We start from the raw sequence: 18,151 nt of genomic DNA on the forward strand, positions 1-18,151 counted from the left end.
ATCATTCGACAACCACCGCTCCCCCTCCCCCCCCCCTGCCGTCACGCAGGCTTGTTGATGAGGTTCTCCTCTTCCCTACTGTTGTATGTTAATCGTCAAGCCCGGCAGGACCCGTTAGTCTGCTGCAACAAAAGGGTTGTGGTGTTGGGAGTCGGGTGGCTTTCTAACACAGATCTCCGCTTCGGAGGAAACGTGCAGAGGATTAAATTCATGCTGTAGTAAAAATCCATTAAAGTGATCCCAAGATCGTGACGCTTGGCGTGTACTGCTAAGAAAAGATCGTGTGGACAAGCAGCGCATTCTTCAGTGTTTTAGGGCGCGGCTGGAAGGCCCATGATACACCACCCTTGTTGAGTCTGGTCGATGCCTAGATGGGAGACTTAACCCAATGACACCGTCTACCCGACAGTAGAACAAAGGCAGGGGGTGGGGAGTACCTTTGACAAAAAATGCTTGTAACACTCCATTTCCTATTTCAAGGGTATTGCAATATTGGAATCATTCAAACGGAAAAAGAACCGGGGCGCTACACGTGTGTATGTAAGGGTAGAGAGCCGGTATGGTGTAGTGGTTAAGTGTGCACTCTTATCTGGGATAACCGGGTTTGATTCCCCACTCCTCCACTTGCAGCTGCTGGAGTGGCCTTGAGTCAACCATAGTTCTCCTTGTCCTTGAAAGGACAACTGCTGTAAGAGCTCTCTCAATCCCCACCTACCTCACAGGGTGCCTGTTGCGGGGCTGTGGGGGGGGGGGGGAGAAGGTAAAGGAGACTGTGACTGCTTTGAGATTCAGATTATAGGGCAGGATATAAATCCAATATCTTCTTCCTCCACCATAGCAAAAAGTCGAAGTTGAAATTCCTTTTTTGTAAGCTGAGTGTACTTTGCTATCAACTCTTCCACCAGTTTAAAAACCATGAGGGCGTTTGCGTTCCCAGTGCAAAAAATTGAATTGGTTTACTAGGACAGAATATCAGCTGTTGAATATATACCTGCAATGGCAGTCTGTGCTGCATGATGCCCCTAGTGTTTAGGTGCATAAGAGAACATAAGAACATAAGAGAAGCCATGTTGGATCAGGCCAACGGCCCATCCAGTCCAACACTGTGTCACACAGTGGCAAAAAAATTTATATATACACACACACTGTGGCTAATAGCCACTGATGGACCTGTGCTCCATATTTTTATCTAAACCCCTCTTGAAGGTGGCTATACTTGTGGCCGCCACCACCTCTTGTGGCAGTGAATTCCACATGTTAATCACCCTTTGGGTGAAGAAGTACTTCCTTTTATCCGTTTTAACCTGTCTGCTCAGCAATTTCATCGAATGCCCACGAGTTCTTGTATTGTGAGAAAGGGAGAAAAGTACTTCTTTCTCTACTTTCTCCATCCCATGCATTATCTTGTAAACCTCTATCATGTCACCCCGCAGTCCACGTTTCTCCAAGCTAAAGAGCCCCAAGCGTTTCTTCATAGGGAAAGTGCTCCAGCCCTTTAATCATTCTAGTTGCCCTTCTCTGGACTTTCTCCAATGCTATAATATCCTTTTTGAGGTGCGGCGACCAGAACTGCACACAGTACTCCAAATGAGACCGCACCATTGATTTATACAGGGGCATTATGATACTGGCTGATTTGTTTTCAATTCCCTTCCTAATAATTCCCAGCATGGCATTGGCCTTTTTTATTGCAAACGCACACTGTCTTGACATTTTCAGTGAGTTATCTACCACGACCCCAAGATCTCTCTCTTGGTCAGTCTCTGCCAGTTCAGGTGCATGAATTTACACAGATTAGACAAATACATATTCCAAGCAAAAATGTGCAGTACAATTAAGTATACTGAGTTGAACAGGGTTTTACTCCTAAGTATGCACAGGATTGCAGGATAACTTCTAGAATCGTGGGAAATGAGTCCTTGAAGAATTACCCCAATCAGGCATGCTTAATAAAATATTAACAATGGATTCAAAAGGTAGATCCAGATGGGCAGCCCTGTTGGTCTAAAGCAATAGAACGAAGTAGGAGTCCAGTAGCACCTTTAAGATCAACAAAGTTTTATTCAGAATGTAAGCTTTCGTATGCATGCACACTTCTTCAAACAAGGAATGAGGTACAGATGCCAAGCAGTAGGGGATGACTCATGAAATTCTCATTATGATTATATGTACAGAGCATTATTTGATCAGGCTATTGGTCCATTTTAATTCACTGTTGTCTTCTCCGACTGGTAGCTCTTGGAGACTCAGGCACAAAAAAAGGCCATTCTGTTGTTTGGGATCCTTACAACTAGGTTTGTCAGGGACTGAACCACAATCTTCTGTATATAACACAATGCTCTGTCACTGATCCAAAATCCTCCTTACAGTGCCTTATATTAACTTTGGCTTTGTAAAATGACTATACTGGTTCTACATTAATAACATAAGTGGTGTTATATAGTAGAGAGAAAAAGTGATCTGCAATTTTTTAAATGATTTCGTGGAGGGTGAACTAGTAAATTGGTACCATCCAGTATTGTTTTAATCAGAACACAATATATTGATAAGGTTTCTGATAGTATTATGAACTAAGAAAGTACTGGAATATTTGAATAATTGTCTTATTCTAGATAAGATATGGACAGAATTTGTATTGTTCTCTATTGTTTCTTCCATTCTAGTTCTTGAGGAATTCTGAATTTTGGCACTTAAGTCAACAGCTTTTTGTTTATTCTGAAGTTATTCCCTTCTTAAAGCGTTAAACATTATGAAATATTAGCAATACAAATTTAAGCTGTTTATGTACTTTTACAGCTCTTGATGCTTTGTAACTGTTCAGTATATTTCAATAGTTTATTTGAAAAAGTTTAAAAAGTATTGTTTTAATGGTAGCCAGTTTTTCAAGCTGCCAACAGCAACAGAAACAAAGTGTGTGTGTTAAGTGCTGTCCCCCATGGCGCAGTGTTAAAGCTGCAGTACTGCAGTCCTAAACTCTGCTCACGACCAGAGTTCGATCCCCAGCAGAAGCTGAGTTTTCAGGTAGCCGGCTCCAGGTTGACTCAGCCTTCCATCCTTCTGGGGTTGGTAAAATGAGTGCCCAGCTTCCTGGGGGGGAAGTGTAGATGACTGGGGAAGACAATGGCAAACCACCCCATAAAGTCTGTCGTGAAAATGTTGTGAAAGCAACGTCACCCCTGTTGGAAACGACTGGTGCTTGCACAGGGCACCTTTCCTTTTCCTAAGTACTGTCAAGTTGCTTCCAACTTTTGGTGACCCTATGAATAACTTCCAAAGCATCCTATTGCTAACAGCCTTGCTGGGGTCTTGTATACTGAGGACCATGGCTTCCTTGAGTCAAGCCATCTCATGTTGATCCCTCCCCTTTTCCTACTACCTTCAACTTTTCCTAGTATTATTGTCTTTCCCAGTGACTTGTTTTCTCCTAATGTAACCCAAATACAATAGCCTCAGCTTCATTTTAGCTTTTAAAGAGGTCAGGCTTGATTTGATGTAGAACGCACTTTTTTTGGTGGTCCACAGTATTAAAAAAACTCTTCCAAGACATTTCAAATCAATCAACTTTCTTCCGGTTGTTTGTTCATTACCATCCATAGTAATGCAGAATACAAGTATGAGTTACCTTGATCTTGGTCACCAGCAGTGACACATCCTTACACTTAAGGATCCTTTCTAGTTCCTTCATGGCTACCCTCCAATATCAATCCTTCTTGGTTGCAGTCTACCTTTTGGCTGATGGAGCAAAGGAATAAGTCTTGAACAATTTCAACTTTTTTCATCACCAACCTTAAAGTTGCATAATTTCCCAGTGGCCATTACTTTTTTCTCTTGATGTACTGCTTTAACTTTTTATCAGTTGTTTCAGGTCTTCACTATTTTCTGCCAGGAATATGGTGTCATTTGCATATCTCAAATTAATATTTCTTCCACCAATTTTCACTCCGCCCTCACCTAAATCTGTTTGATATGAAATACTAATAATAATCAAATTTGTCTCTCCCATTTGTGTCAGCTCTCTTGGCAGAAACCTAGGATATACTTTTAACTAAATGGATAAAATATTTTATATACTGTATTTCAGCTATATATTCCAAATAAATGCAATGTTTTTTTTAAAAAAGACACTCACAAAGAAAGATCTCCATGACTAAGATATTCTGTCCAATGAAGATGCTGCTATCCAGTCGGGGGTGGGATCTTGTTTTCAAGGATCTTCCCGCCCACCCCATTTATTGTCAAATCTGTCAATTACAGGTGCAAAACTTGGGACTGTGCACCCAGCAACTGTCATGTACTCATTACGAAGCTGGCATTTTAATACTTCAGAAGCCCAGTACTGAATCCTTGTACTCCCTGTGTAAGGCCCATGCAGCACAGTTATCATTGCATAGGCAGAGGTCTAGTGCCACTTCAAATTTTATTCCAGCATCAGTGTTCATAGATTAGAACTAAATTCTCTAAGCTGTCAATAGCCTCCCAAATACCCTATCTGCAATGACAAATGCAATTACATCTGTGAAAGTCAACATGTATCAGTGGATTGCATTGGAAGAATTACTCCGATAAAACCAAATAAGGAACAGATTTTGAGATGACAACTCATGTCCATAAGGAAGACAGCACTCAGTTGTCATTCACTCCTTTGCACTATTTTGGATATAGTAACAGACTGCTTGGTATTCTTGATAGCTAACAGGCAGGAGTGCTTGGAGAGCCTTGTAGTAAACCAGTCTGGAACACATAATGAAATGTTCAAGAGGCAGAATGGGCTATGTACTGCTTCAGATTTGGGGGCGGGGGGGGGGAGATATTTTTACACCAGGCCTGCAAACATGTCACATTGATCTGATTACTTGAACATATGCTTATGCGCTTATCAGATGTGGTATATGCTCACCTGCTTCCCTAGACAAGTCTGCAGGAATGCCTCTATATATTTCCATGTTTGAGACCACCACTGGTCCCCACCTTCCTGCCTTGTCCCAATTTGAAGTTCCATGCTATGTAGTTTCTAAGGGCTGCTAAGCTTGCCAGCTGTAGGTCTGCAAAGTCCTAGAGAGTATCAAATTTTGGACTGAGGCAGCAATGCTAGGTATACTTGTGTACACTTTATTTGGTTAGTAGTCTTTCTGTGGCAGCAGGAATCTGATAGCGCCTTAAAAGACTAAAAACATATGTGCCAAGTATGAACCTTCGAGTCACTGCTCGTTTCTTCAGTTTGACTCCTAAAGTACATACCGAGCCACAATTTGTTAGTCTTTTACGCTATTGGACTAAGGCAGGGGTGGCCAAACTTGCTTAATGTGACAGCCACACGTCAGATGTTTGAAGGAAAGAAAGGCAGGCAGGCAAATAGATGGGGGAAAGCAAGCAACTTTAAATGCATTTTCCAAGCCTCCAGCTGACTTGGAGAAGTGATTTAAAGAGACAAACGCCTTCTCTAAATTGGGCAAAGGGGTGGCAGGGGCTTCAAGAGCCACACAATATATGTGAGTCACATGTGCCTCCCAAGCCATAGTTTGCCCCCCCGCCCCCCAGAATAGGGGGGTTCTCCTGAAAAGTAGACTGTTTTGAATGCTGCTGCTTCTCAGCACCAGAGGACAGCACAATACCCTTCAACAAGCCAGAGACCTGCTGGAAGGTGATAGAAAGTACCATCAAGTGGCAGCCAACCTATGGCATTCCTATGGGATTTCAAGGGAAGAGACATTCAAAGTTTGTCAGTGCCTGCCTCTGCATAGCAACCCTGAACATCCCTGGCAGTCTCACATCCAAACACTAACCAGATCCAATGCTGCTTAGTTTCTGGGATCAGGCTAGCCTGAGCCATCCAGATCAGGATAATACACCTACCTTGGTATGGGAAGTCATCAAATTGAATCTGAACCTCATCTTTGCAGATGCCGGTGTAACTAGTTAATAATGGCAAAATGGCAGCCTTTCCCAGTCCACCACAATCACTGAAGACCTACAGCCTATTTTAGGACCTCTTTCCTCTCCATCCATTGAGATCAATGAACGCAGCTTTGCTGTGTCCTCATTTGCCTAACTTGGAAGGTAAAGCCATTCCAACATTAATACATTCTTTTTTAACCTGACAAACTGTCTTACCTGCACAATGGTTGCCAAATAAGTATACATAGCATTGCTGCCTCAGCCCAGAACTTGAACTTTAATGCAGTTTTTAGATATGCAATTCTTGTTTTGTGCAGGAGGCTAGAAGAGGTGTGCAGATTTCAGTGCTTATACATACTGAAAAATTATGTGAACTGACTTCAGTAATGGACCTAGAAAGACAAATGAGTGGGAAGTTGCCCCAGACAATTCTAACACACCTCAGGCTTAAAGCATGCAGCACGGCTACAGGCACTTTCAGTTAATACCAGCAAGAGTGCTGCTGATCCATGTGTGTTCAAATGGCAGGTTAACAAGCACAGGGGCAAAGCTGCGAAGCTAGGCTTTACAAGTATGGTTTCACACTAAATCAGAGTAGCAGTCCTAATGAAAGGTCCAATCTAGGCCAAATACTACACCAGAGAAAGTGTCATATATATGTTTGGCCAGTCAAGACAACTTCTGCAAAAGCTGCTTAAAAGCTTCAGAAAAGGGGCTCATTACACAGGTTGCAGCTCATTAGAACAAGAGGCTGGGGTCTGCAATCTGTGTCAGGCTAACCCCCTCCCAAAAGCAGGCTTCAGAAATCTGCCAGGTAGTTAAGTGCTCAGCTCCACCTGACAGACATAAAAGACAGATCTGTTCCAATGTTGTTCCATACTGTAATGCTGGTTCTGCTTCAACTATAAGTCTGTAGGACATAGTCCAGAGATTTCAATTGTCCAAGAAGGAAGCAAGGATAGAGAATTACCAATGGCTCCTAGTCAAAGGAGTCTTGAGGACGGCCCCTCCCGCAGCCCAATCATACAAAAACAAACCCACAACTTACCATTAATATAATAAAACACATCGTCACGTGCACTTTTCCCATTCCAGCCCTCACATTTGTATTGTAACCTTTCTCCAGTAAGCTCAAGAAGTGTATGTGGCCTCTAAATAAGCAACATATTGACTGGGCCAAAGTCACTTCTCAAAAACAGGCCCACTAAATTCATAGCCAGCTACCAGCACCCCAAGCTTATGGTGTTATGGGATTTTGTCACCACAGCACCCTACCCCTCCAGAAGTCTCCAAGGCACCCTCTGAGCTTATAAGGGACGGTATCATGAGATTAGTATCTACAAACAAGGTTTAAAGGGCATCCTGCCTATAACTGTCAATATTCTGCTAGAATGCTTCACTGTATTGCAGTCTTAAGGTGCTCTTAGTTCCTGACAGACTGAAACAGGGACCCTGGAGACATGCCATAAAACATGCCTCAACCCTCCACACCATATAGGAGGGTCTTCAGTAGGCAAGCTTGGAAACTTTGCACTAGTCGTTCAAGTCGTTGTATCAGCAGATGTTTCCTTGTTCCTATACGAAGGCAGAGCCATCTACAGTTAAAACACTTGCACAATACAGCTTCCAGCTATGAACTTGGTAAATGAAATCTAGCAGCATTCCTCACTACATATTTTTAAAGGCTGCCAAGTACAGTAACAACCCACTTAATTTATAATTGCTTTTAGACATAATGTTCTCGTAGTATTTATGAATGACCTGTTCTCTAGGAGTCAAAATTTTGAGCAGCCTGAAACCATCTCCAAAAAGCTCTGCCCAACTGACCTGGCTTTGGGCCAGGATGTAGAGTGCAGTCTGCATCTATAGAATCCTACTGATCCGCATTGCTTCATCTTCCTGTACTGGCCTTCTTAAAAAAGGCTCCCCACACACCTTTGTTCAAGTCAGTGGCCATTTTTCTGACCCTCACTTGCCAAACACAGAACATACAGACAAAGTTGAGATAGAACCTACCACTTTATTGAGATCTTCAATCAACTTGGAATTTCATGAACCAGACATACGTAATAAACACCCAGAAGTGGATCGCAAAAGGCACTTCCTGCTTAGGACACTGACCATGGGATGGGCAGGTAAACAAGCTAGCTTCTCTGTACAACACCAGCCAAGTTAGCCCTCCCAAGGTCAGCCACCTTAGCACTTGCCCTCCCCTGTTTTACACAAGCCAGACCCCCTGTAGGTTGTGACCCAAGGCTTTTCTGTAGGACACCTTGGCCTAGCAGGGAATACTGGAAACTCAAGGAATTTGTGGTGTCAAAAAGAAAGTTTAAAAGCTGCCATTTGAGACAAGGGCTTCTCTGTACTCACACCCTGTCCCAAACACAATAAATAAGCAATTATAAAAAAAACTTCAAGTATGTAGGGTTTCTCCCCGCTTCCTTTCCAAATGCACTTGTGTTCTGAAGAAAGCTGGTTTCTCTGTAGCTACACCACTAACTTCAGAATGCAATTTGGACCTGATTTGAAAACTTAAACCCTGGGAGTTTTGTGCAACATGGATTCCTTGGCTTTTCTGAAGAAAAATAATTCCAGGTGCCAAAGTATGCAGCCTACAGACCTTGGATACATCCCTGTGATTTCTCTGTAATACATCACGAGGTTGGCCAAGTGCCTGTTCTGATAAAAGTTGGTGAGGTTTGGCTAGTGCTAAAACCATGCATAGGATCTCTTTTAAAACCTTATTACGTACATCCTCCAAGAAGACAGAGTAGGGAAATGATTAAAATATGGTGCTGACTTAAGAGCATAATACCATGGGTTGTCAAACCAGATCTGCCTCTGTATAAAAACCACACCATACTGGAGCTCCAGATGGAACTTGTGCTGCATGCAAGGCTATCTGGTAGGAAGATGGCTCACATGAGAACTACTTAGCTGGAGGAAAGTGGGCTTTACATTCTCAGTGGAGCCAAGTCATTGCATCATACTGGTCTATATATTTGAACAGAGACTATGTGGAACCACAGACTGTGCATGTTACAGTGGAAGTTTCTTTTTCACTGTTTTAAGGAAAGGAGTCCTGTTAGGTTTTGGGAGAACAAAAATATTAGACTGAAGCACTGTTGATTACAACCTGTTCCTCTCTACATTATATTGACAACTCCTATGTTCAGCTGGCTCTACTTGTATGTCAAGAAAGAGGGAAAAGCACAGTGCAATTTGTGGTCCCCATAGGAATTAATATGCCTGGCAATGGACAGTGTGCACCAAGTTAAGAGCAAAGAAGGACAGGACCAGTTTAGGGAAGAGAGCTCTTTCCCACAGAGCCTGAAAGTTTCTCTGTAATTACACCAACAGGTCTGGGGAAAGAAGCTCGACATATTCAGTATTTAAGTTTTTTTGGTACTTCCCATGGGAAGCTGTCCCTACCAAAGTGGCCATAGGCTGCAGTCTTCTGATAAATAGGCTTCTTCAGATCCAGATCCCTGGAATATACAAGTCCGTAACTCAATACAAGGCATTCACCAAACAAAGCAAAAAGCAGCTACCCCTGAAGGATCAACTTGTATGCGGGATGCTCAATGATGCAGGCCCCAAACAGATCAATGGCTGCCTTGTACAACTTGCAGTAACCCATTTGCTCCCATTTTGGGAAATGCAGGCAACAGCACAAAGTATGTCCTAAAGCACTAAGCCTCTGGGCTCAATTGGCATTGCATAGTACTTACCAGCCTTTGAGAGTTGCTACATCCAACTGCAAATCACCATATGGTTCTCCAGTGGGGTTGACACTATTTGAATAACCAGCTTTTTCTAATCAGACCTATCCACTTCCAGAGCACATTCTTAAGGACATAGGCAGCAACACAACAATGTTTGTAGAGCTACTGCAGTGGAGTCACCCCCATGGGGGTGCATTTAATAACTGACACCAAGGCTATAGAGTCTTGAGCATCAGTCAATCTAACACTACCTTAAAGATCAGTATTTATCCAAAGAACAGCCTTACTACAGAAACTGGCTTAGCCTTAAGGCAATCACTACTTATATGAAGCCCTTACAGACTGTTTCCTGGTCAGTTGCACCACCTTGTTTTCATCATGTTTTTGAAATAAACACTGAACAGAGATCCCTCTGCAAGTAGAGCCCTGGATTCCCTGTAGTGTCCAGGTGATCTAACCTCAGATGCAGCTTGCAGCCACTTCCTTTATCATTAGACCAGCAGGCTGAATTCCTCATGAACTGCTTCTTTTTGCCCATTTACAGTAGATGGGGGAGTGTCACATAATGGGAGCAATATGAAAACGTTGTACATTCAAGGCAGTTGACCACAGGCTGGGTCTTGTACATTTGCAGTCTAGTCCCATCCTTATTACCTTGTTTGTATTTATCTGTGCATGCTTATTCTGACCGTGTTTTTTTACCTGACAATGACCCCTGGGCGGAGGTCAAAGTTCTTCTTCACAATTTCTAGCAGCTCATGTTCACTCTTTTGAGAAGTGCCATAATGGAAAATAGAGACTGATAACGGGTCGGCCACACCAATAGCATAGGAAACCTGAAAGCAAAATTAACATAAACCACAAGTATTAAAGTATGCTGTAACGTCCGACATCCTGTAGGACCACTGGTTTCTATCCCTCCAGACATGTCTCTGCCTGCATTTGACTCTTGAGCTACCATATAACCTAGGTTAGTTCCTAAACTAACTTTTAAAAATGGTTACTAATGTTTACTACGTAACTAACACTACTTATGCTAGAGGAGAGGCTCTTTTTCAGCCCTGGCCCCGACCTGGTGGAATCACCTCCCGGTGGAGGTTCGGGCCCTCCAGGATTTGTTACCATTCCGGAGGGCCTGTAAGACAGAGCTGTTCCATCAGGCCTATGGCTGAGGCAGACGGGGATCCTATCATTTAAACTGGGCCTCCCTGCACTGATTGCACTGTACTGATTCCTTGAAACCAATATAGCCGGAATTTGAGCACCTGGGTTGGGACAAGTAAGCCTAATCAATCTGTTAATACCATCTTTGCTGCCCCACCTAATGTGAGCTGTGGCTTAATTGTCTTATTTTAAACTGTTTTAATTGTTTTATTGTGTTGGAAGCTGCCCTGAGCTCACTATGGGAAAGGGTGGCCTATAAATCTATGGAAATAAATAACATAAAAGATCACTATTTGTGTGTAAGTCTGATGCTGAGGCCCCCTGGCGCAGAGTGGTAAAGCAGCAATACTGTGATCTGAACTCTCTGCTCACGACCAGAGATCTATCCCAACGAAAGCTGGTTCAGGTAGCCGGCCCAAGGTTGACTCAGCTGGGGGGAAAGTGTAAACGACTGGGGACGGCAATGGCAAACCACCCTGTAAAAAGTCTGCCATGAAAATGTTGTGAAAGAAACGTCACCCCAGAGTCAGAAACGACTGGTGCTTGCACAGGGGACCTTTCCTTTCCTGATATTGAGACCTACCAAGTGCCATATATCTACCATTCTGAAAATTCTTCCAGACCACATTACCAACTTATACTTAATCACTTAAAGCCACTGTGCCTTGTTTAGCCATCTACCTAACCACCTTTGTCCCAAACAATTAGCTTGTATTCTGCAGTTTTTCTGATTGGACAATTGTCAATATAAGGGTGCCTGACGGTTCCATCTCCAGAAACCAGTACTGTAAGCTAACCGCAACTTAACTGTGTTATCATTCTCCTCTTCCCCATTCCCGCCCCCCCAATCTTTCAGCACAGAAAAAGCAGGGTGACTATACCTGTACAAGTACTCTCCGACACAGACCAGACATTACAAGGGATTTTGCTACCCAGCGAGCAGCGTAAGAAGCTGAACGGTCGACCTTTGTGTAGTCTTTACCAGAGAAAGCACCACCTCCATGAGCTCCCCAGCCACCATAAGTGTCAACAATTATCTTCCGGCCAGTCAAACCAGCATCACCCTGCAATTAACAATACTCAATTAAATCATTTAGCCTTCTTTTAAAGTCCAGATGGACACAGCTGCCACCTTCACAAGACAAAACTGTTGAAGAAAGGGCAGTAAAGAACAGTTATCTTTCACACATACACCATGACTGACATTTTACATTATCAAGGCAATCTGTCCAATTCCACTTAAATTAATTTTCATATACATAAATAGAACTAAGCTACTGATAACAGCAATTAGGCTATCATCTGCAGCCTCTGAAAAAATTACATTTGTGTTGAACAGGCAACAGACAAAAAGCGAAAAAACTTTCCCTCATACCTGGGGTCCACCAATTACAAAACGGCCACTAGGCTGCAAGTGATAAACTGTGCTATCATCCAGGTACTTTGCAGGCACAACAGCTTTGACCACTTTCTCTTTCAGGGCATCTCGCATTTCATCCAGACAAATTTTATCATCATGTTGAACAGAGATAACAATTGTATGGACTCTAATGGGGATGACAGCACCTCGATCCTGCCTGTACAGCACAGTCACCTGAAAACAAAACCAAGATGAAAAAATAGTATTTTATATGTTCTCCATACCTTCAGATTCTGGCAAACTGTTACAACTAAGCAGCTAACTACCTGGCCTCTTCTAACAAAGAAACATTCTATGCATTTACCTATGTGAAGCAGCCCAATGGAGTTCACCTGCTGCTTTGAAGCATTTACTTGCATAGGCTAGCTTTCATCCACATTTCTCTCACTAGAGTTACACCAACAAGCCATTTACCTGAGTTTTTGAATCTGGTCGCAGCCAGGGCAAAGTACCATTACGACGGAGTTCTGCCAGTTTAGCATTCAGCTTGTGTGCTATGATAAGTGTCAAGGGCATGCACTCTTCAGTCTCATCAGTAGCGTAGCCAAACATCAAGCCCTGTAACAAACAGAGATTTGGAACACCAGTCTCCAAGACAGCCTTAAGAATGCTATCATGTTCTGTGTAGTTTGTGAACACCAACCTGATCTCCAGCACCAATGTCTTCTTCATTTCTGTCAAGATGAACTCCCTGAGCTATATCAGGGGACTGCTGCTCCAGAGCAACCAATACATTGCACGTCTTGTAGTCAAAACCTAGGAGCCACAAAAGTAATTAAGTATTAATAACCAAACATTTCCATTCACAGCCAGAAAAGGCTCATCTCATATGGACCACCTACCTTTTGAGGAATCATCATACCCAATGTGTTTGATTGTTTCACGAACTATATTCTGATAGTCAACCGCAGCTCTGGATGTTATTTCACCAGCCAGGAGAATCATTCCAGTCTTAGCAGCAGCTTCTACAAAAGAAAATTGTACTGGTGTGAGTTCCAAAAGAAGGACTGCTGATCTCACTAGCCACACTCCAAACATGTGCTGTTTTCTTTACAGAAGAGTTCACTCACCACATGCTACTTTGGCATCTGGATCTTGTCTAAGATGTGCATCAAGGACAGCATCACTAATTTGGTCACAAATCTTATCTGAAATCAGAAAGTTCACATTATTTTCTAGACATCAGGTTGCTACTATTCCAAAGCTTTAAAAGTTCAGTAAATTAGCAATCTTAATCGTTTAGAAACACCAGTAATGTCATACAATAGGAAAATTAAATCTAGCATATACTAGTTATTCCCAGACTGCATAACTGTTTGATTTTTTTAAAAAAATGACATATTACTAAACCATATGGCAAACTATATTTCTGATGCCAAACAGGGGAACTAAAAACCACCACTCATAGACAACCCTTAAAATCCCAACACACAGATAAACTTCAAGACAGCAGAACCCAAATATCTTCTGAACTGTACAGGAGAGTCCAACCTCCCACCCCACCAGTTAAAGGTTTAGTTGAGCCAATTAGGCTTGCATCCATTTTTTTGCCATTCTTGATTCTTTTCAGACATCATGTTGCCAAGTTCAATTAGAACCTAAAATATACATCTAGACTTTAACTTTACTGTCTTCATTTGCCCCACAAGAGTTATGACATTAAAATCACATCCAATGTATTGCCTGCACTGTGACACACTTTAAGCAGATGGGGACCACTCTGTGTAGGTAATTTCATCTAATTATACATAATATGATTCCAAGCCTTAGGATGCTACAACTAAAGCTGGCATCATATAGAGACTTCTGGATTTATAACCTGCTTTCTGATTACAACGCTCCTTCCCAGGGATTTACGGTACCTTTACAATTTATTTTCTTTTCTCCCTTTCCTTCCCAATGCTTAAGTCCACTGCTTTTATGCCCAAGATGTTCCACGGGTGGTATGCCCTGTAACCCTGACAAACTACTCCTTGTAGCAGATGACCATGACAGACCTTTCAGAGCAGTGCAAGGACAGAGAATAACACCAACAGTTCTATACAACACAGTTCTCCAGAACACAATGATGGGGACTGAACCACAACCAGATTAATAGAAGCAGTCTAGTTTCCACCAAAGAAGGCCCACAATACCAAAGGAAGTGTCTCCTCACCAGGAATGTCTATTATATTTTAGTTCCAACTTTGAGTACTACCATCCACTATTAAGTATGCCACTAAGCCAAGAATAGCCTACAACACTGTGTACATAAAAGGCCATAAATGTCATTTCCAGTAACACCCTCTGACATCTAATCAACTTAGCAACTAGAAGAAATCATTACACCAAACATATCCAACAGGCAGGGAATGAACATATGCATCTGCCACTGTTCACATGATTAAATCCTGAAGCTCTGAAGTCACAGCAGCAGCTCTAATTATAAAGTCAGATTATGTTATAGTGTTCAAGGTAAACTACAGATGTACTTATCAAAAAGTTACTTGCTAGATTTTCTATCACAACAAAATATAGTGTACAATCACAGAACAACTAACCTTTCTTCCCAAATATAAGATTTAAGCAGAGCAGAACAACATTCTAAAAATCTACATTCAGATAGGTAGATGCATTGGTCTGAAGCAGCAAAACAAATTTGAGTCCAGTGGCACTTTTAAGACGAACAAAGTTCTACTCAGGGTATAAGATTTCATGTGCATGGTTATGCCTTGAACAAAACTTCGTTGGTCTTAAAGGTGCCACTGGACTCAAACTTTGTTCTTCTAAAAATCGTTCATGATGGCAAAACCAAGATAGCTGTGATACAAGAATCTGGAATTCATGGGGAACAAAGATCTATCAAGTATAGAAAGAAAAAAGACGTGGTCACAACGTACTTATCAAGGAAAAAACATGTTACTGATGCATCTGTGGGTTTAAAAACAGAATAAAACCACTGAAATTTGCATAGATTTTCTTGTGCAGGTCTTTGTACACCACCCAGACAGCATAACTGCTCTGAGATGCCACATGGCTTAATGAGGCCAAGCCACATGTCTATAGTGTAACTGCTGCTGATTTCCTGCAGCAGAAGACTCACAGTGGCACTGCTGACTTTATTTTGTGCTGGTTCTGCATCAAGGACTCTACACATAAGCATACGGACCACCCGAAAATTCTGTAGAGACAATCGTTCCCTATACAAAAGCACACACCCCTAGACCCGAAAACGGCTCTACCCAGTCATCTCGCCCCCCCCCCCGTCAGCGCTGGAGACTACCCAACCGTCATGGCGGAGGAAAAAAAGCACCTCCTTCCCAAGCAGTTCGACACAGGAACCACTACTCCCCCTTCAGATTAATCAAACCAAGCATTTTCAAACCACTTTTTATCGTCCCTTTTCCCCATACCCGCACTAGTGATTTGGGGGGAAAAATGCCGGTTGAGGGCTAGCTATAACCCGCCCTTTCTTAATGAAGTCTAGCACCCATCCTGTTCATCATCTCTTTTTTAAGCCTTGTAAGTCTGGGCATCTCCCTCGTTTTCCTCCTTCCTCACACCACCTCAAAAACGATGTTTTAAAATGGATGCCTCGAATCTTCTCTCTCCCACCCCCCCCCCGCGTCCCCATCCTCTTCCCCAAGAACTCTCCATGCGGATACCACGTGGTCAGCGCCAGAGTCGTCCGCAATGCGGGGGCGCGTCCACGCCGGCACACGAGCCGGCGGGAGCGCGCGCCCATACAAGAAGCCGGTCTCGTCATTTTTTTTCGCCCATTCCCGTGATTGCACGAAGGGGGGGGGGGGAGAGCGACAGAAAGGGCGCGCGCGTCTCCCCCCGCCCCACAATCCAGCGCGACTGAATCGGATTCCCGGGGGTGGGCGCACGCGGTCCCACACCTTCCTCATCACCAGCCCGTCAGCCCGAAACAAGCCTCGGGTGTCTCTCCCCCAACCACGTCAGCCAGCCTGTCATCCTCCGTCTTCTCCACAGCGAAGTCTTTCTTTCACTCACCTGGGTGCCCCTCCCCCACCGACTCTGAGGTGAAAAGGAAGCTTCCCTCCTCGATTCTGCTGTCGCGAAATCCGTTCATGGCGAAACGAAGAAGCTTAAAATGGGGGAAAGCAACAAAAACGGAACACGGATACGAGAGAACAAAAAAAATGGCTGAGGGGAGAAAGGCAAACTATACAAACGAACACAACAGACGTCCTAAAACCTTTTTCCCCAAAGCTGGCGCCTCAAAGGAATGAGAGCGGCAGCCGCTTAACGTGGGTATTTATAGAACTAGGCCACACCCACCTCCCGTAAGGCCCGCCCCTTATTCTCCTGCTATAACCTAGGCGAGGCCTGGAAAAGACTGCGCGAGCACTATCTCGGCGTCCATCACGCCGTTTAGGCAGGATAATTGCATATTTTGAAAAAAGTCCGCTTCGCTCATTTCCGTCCTTTAGTGAATGACATTTCCCCCCTATTAAATAAAGGACTACGTGTGTGCAACTCCTATTTATATAATTATTGTGACCAAGGCAAAAATAATAATAATAATTAGTAGCCGCACTTCTCCCTGCTACTCCCCCCACCCCACCCGCGCATGTGCCTGGCTTCCTCTAATCGACTCAATCTGTGGCCTGCGAGAGGCGCAGCGGTACTCATAATTTTCCCGCCTTGGTATGGCAGTGAAAGCGCCTCTTTTAAGAACCCGACCTATCTGTACTCCCTGTTTCACTTACTGGGGAGTAAACGGGACTTGTTTTTAAGAAAATATGCCTAAATTGGGGCTGTAAGTGTAACTGCTAATATGTGCGGGCGCGGCGCGCAAGGGCCCTGAAAGCTTGCGTTCTCTTTCTTGAGAAGGAGGGGGGAGCGCGTGGTTCTTTGGGATACCTTGCATAGCCACGACGGCCATGTTGGTTCCGTTTTTGTTTCCTTTTGCTATCTCCCAAAGCTCATTCATACAATAACAATCAAAATTTATTAGTGCGGCTTTCAAAAACGAGACAAATATCCGTACTGAAACGCCGGGGCCTGAGCATCATGCTCAACACGCACCAAATCCAGACACACCGGGTCCTCTCCAAATTGGCAGTACTGTAAAACTGTAGTCCTATGTATGCCTGAGAGTAAGTCTCACTGGGAATTCCTGTGCCTTCTTATTTGGGAACAAGTACTCATAGGATCAGGTTGCCTCATTGCAGTGCTTGGGAGTAAACTCAGTGAACATAATGGGACTTCTTTTGGAATAAATACAGAGCGTCAGGAAAAATGCATAACATTCACAATATGCAATAATGTTCCTGCTTTCATCTCTTAACGATGGAGGTAGGGTTGTTTACCCTGGACTGGGAAATTCCTGAAGATTTGGGGGTGAAGCCTGGGGAGTCTCCTTCCCTTGGGCCTCTGTAGTCTGGAGATCAGCTGGAATTCTGGGAGAAATCCAGGCCCCATCTGGAGGTTGGCAACCCTAGTTCCAGTCACAGTTCCATTTGGAGTAGTTACTAGAAACAAACTAAAACCATTGTTGCAGTTAGGGCACAGTAAGTCTTACATTAAAATTCCTTTTAAATTTTGTTTTGGAATAACATTGATTCTATGACAATTTTCATCATATGTGTACTAATGCATTATTTTTTATTTAGTTTTTACTATTGTGTCATGTTAGCATTTTATTTCAAACCAGCATGAAAAGCTATGGTTGGCTGAAAAGGGGGGTACAGACATAAAGAACTCATACAGTTCTACAGCTTAATCCAGTGATCTTTCTGGAATTGCCACTGTAATGCTATTGTTTGCCCCCAAACTCTGGTAACATTAAAATGATACAGCCAAACAAATGCCAAGCTCCAGGTGGGCTCTGAAGACATCCTGGAATTACAATTGATCTCCAATCCATAGGAGCACTATATGGGATTATACCTGCTGAGGTCCCTTCACCCACCCCAAACCCTGCTGTCCCCAGGCTCCA

At 43.3% G+C, this 18,151-nt stretch overlaps 1 protein-coding gene across 1 annotated transcript; it reads right to left on the reverse strand.

Moving 5' to 3' along the window:
* Positions 1–7,895: 7,895 nt before the first annotated feature.
* MAT2A (methionine adenosyltransferase 2A) lies at positions 7,896–16,443 on the reverse strand. The gene is made up of 9 exons (XM_060251594.1): positions 16,201–16,443; positions 13,275–13,352; positions 13,047–13,169; positions 12,848–12,960; positions 12,619–12,762; positions 12,160–12,378; positions 11,666–11,848; positions 10,323–10,456; positions 7,896–9,383 (listed from the first exon to the last, which is right to left on the reverse strand). Exons 1-9 carry the CDS (start codon positions 16,277–16,279, stop codon positions 9,281–9,283), a joined length of 1,176 nt encoding a protein of 391 aa, XP_060107577.1. The 5' UTR covers positions 16,280–16,443; the 3' UTR covers positions 7,896–9,280.
* Between the last annotated feature and the right edge of the window lie 1,708 nt (positions 16,444–18,151).

The sequence above is a fragment of the Heteronotia binoei genome, chromosome 12 (genome assembly GCF_032191835.1).
Source record: "Heteronotia binoei isolate CCM8104 ecotype False Entrance Well chromosome 12, APGP_CSIRO_Hbin_v1, whole genome shotgun sequence".
Taxonomy (NCBI): Eukaryota; Metazoa; Chordata; class Lepidosauria; order Squamata; family Gekkonidae; genus Heteronotia; species Heteronotia binoei.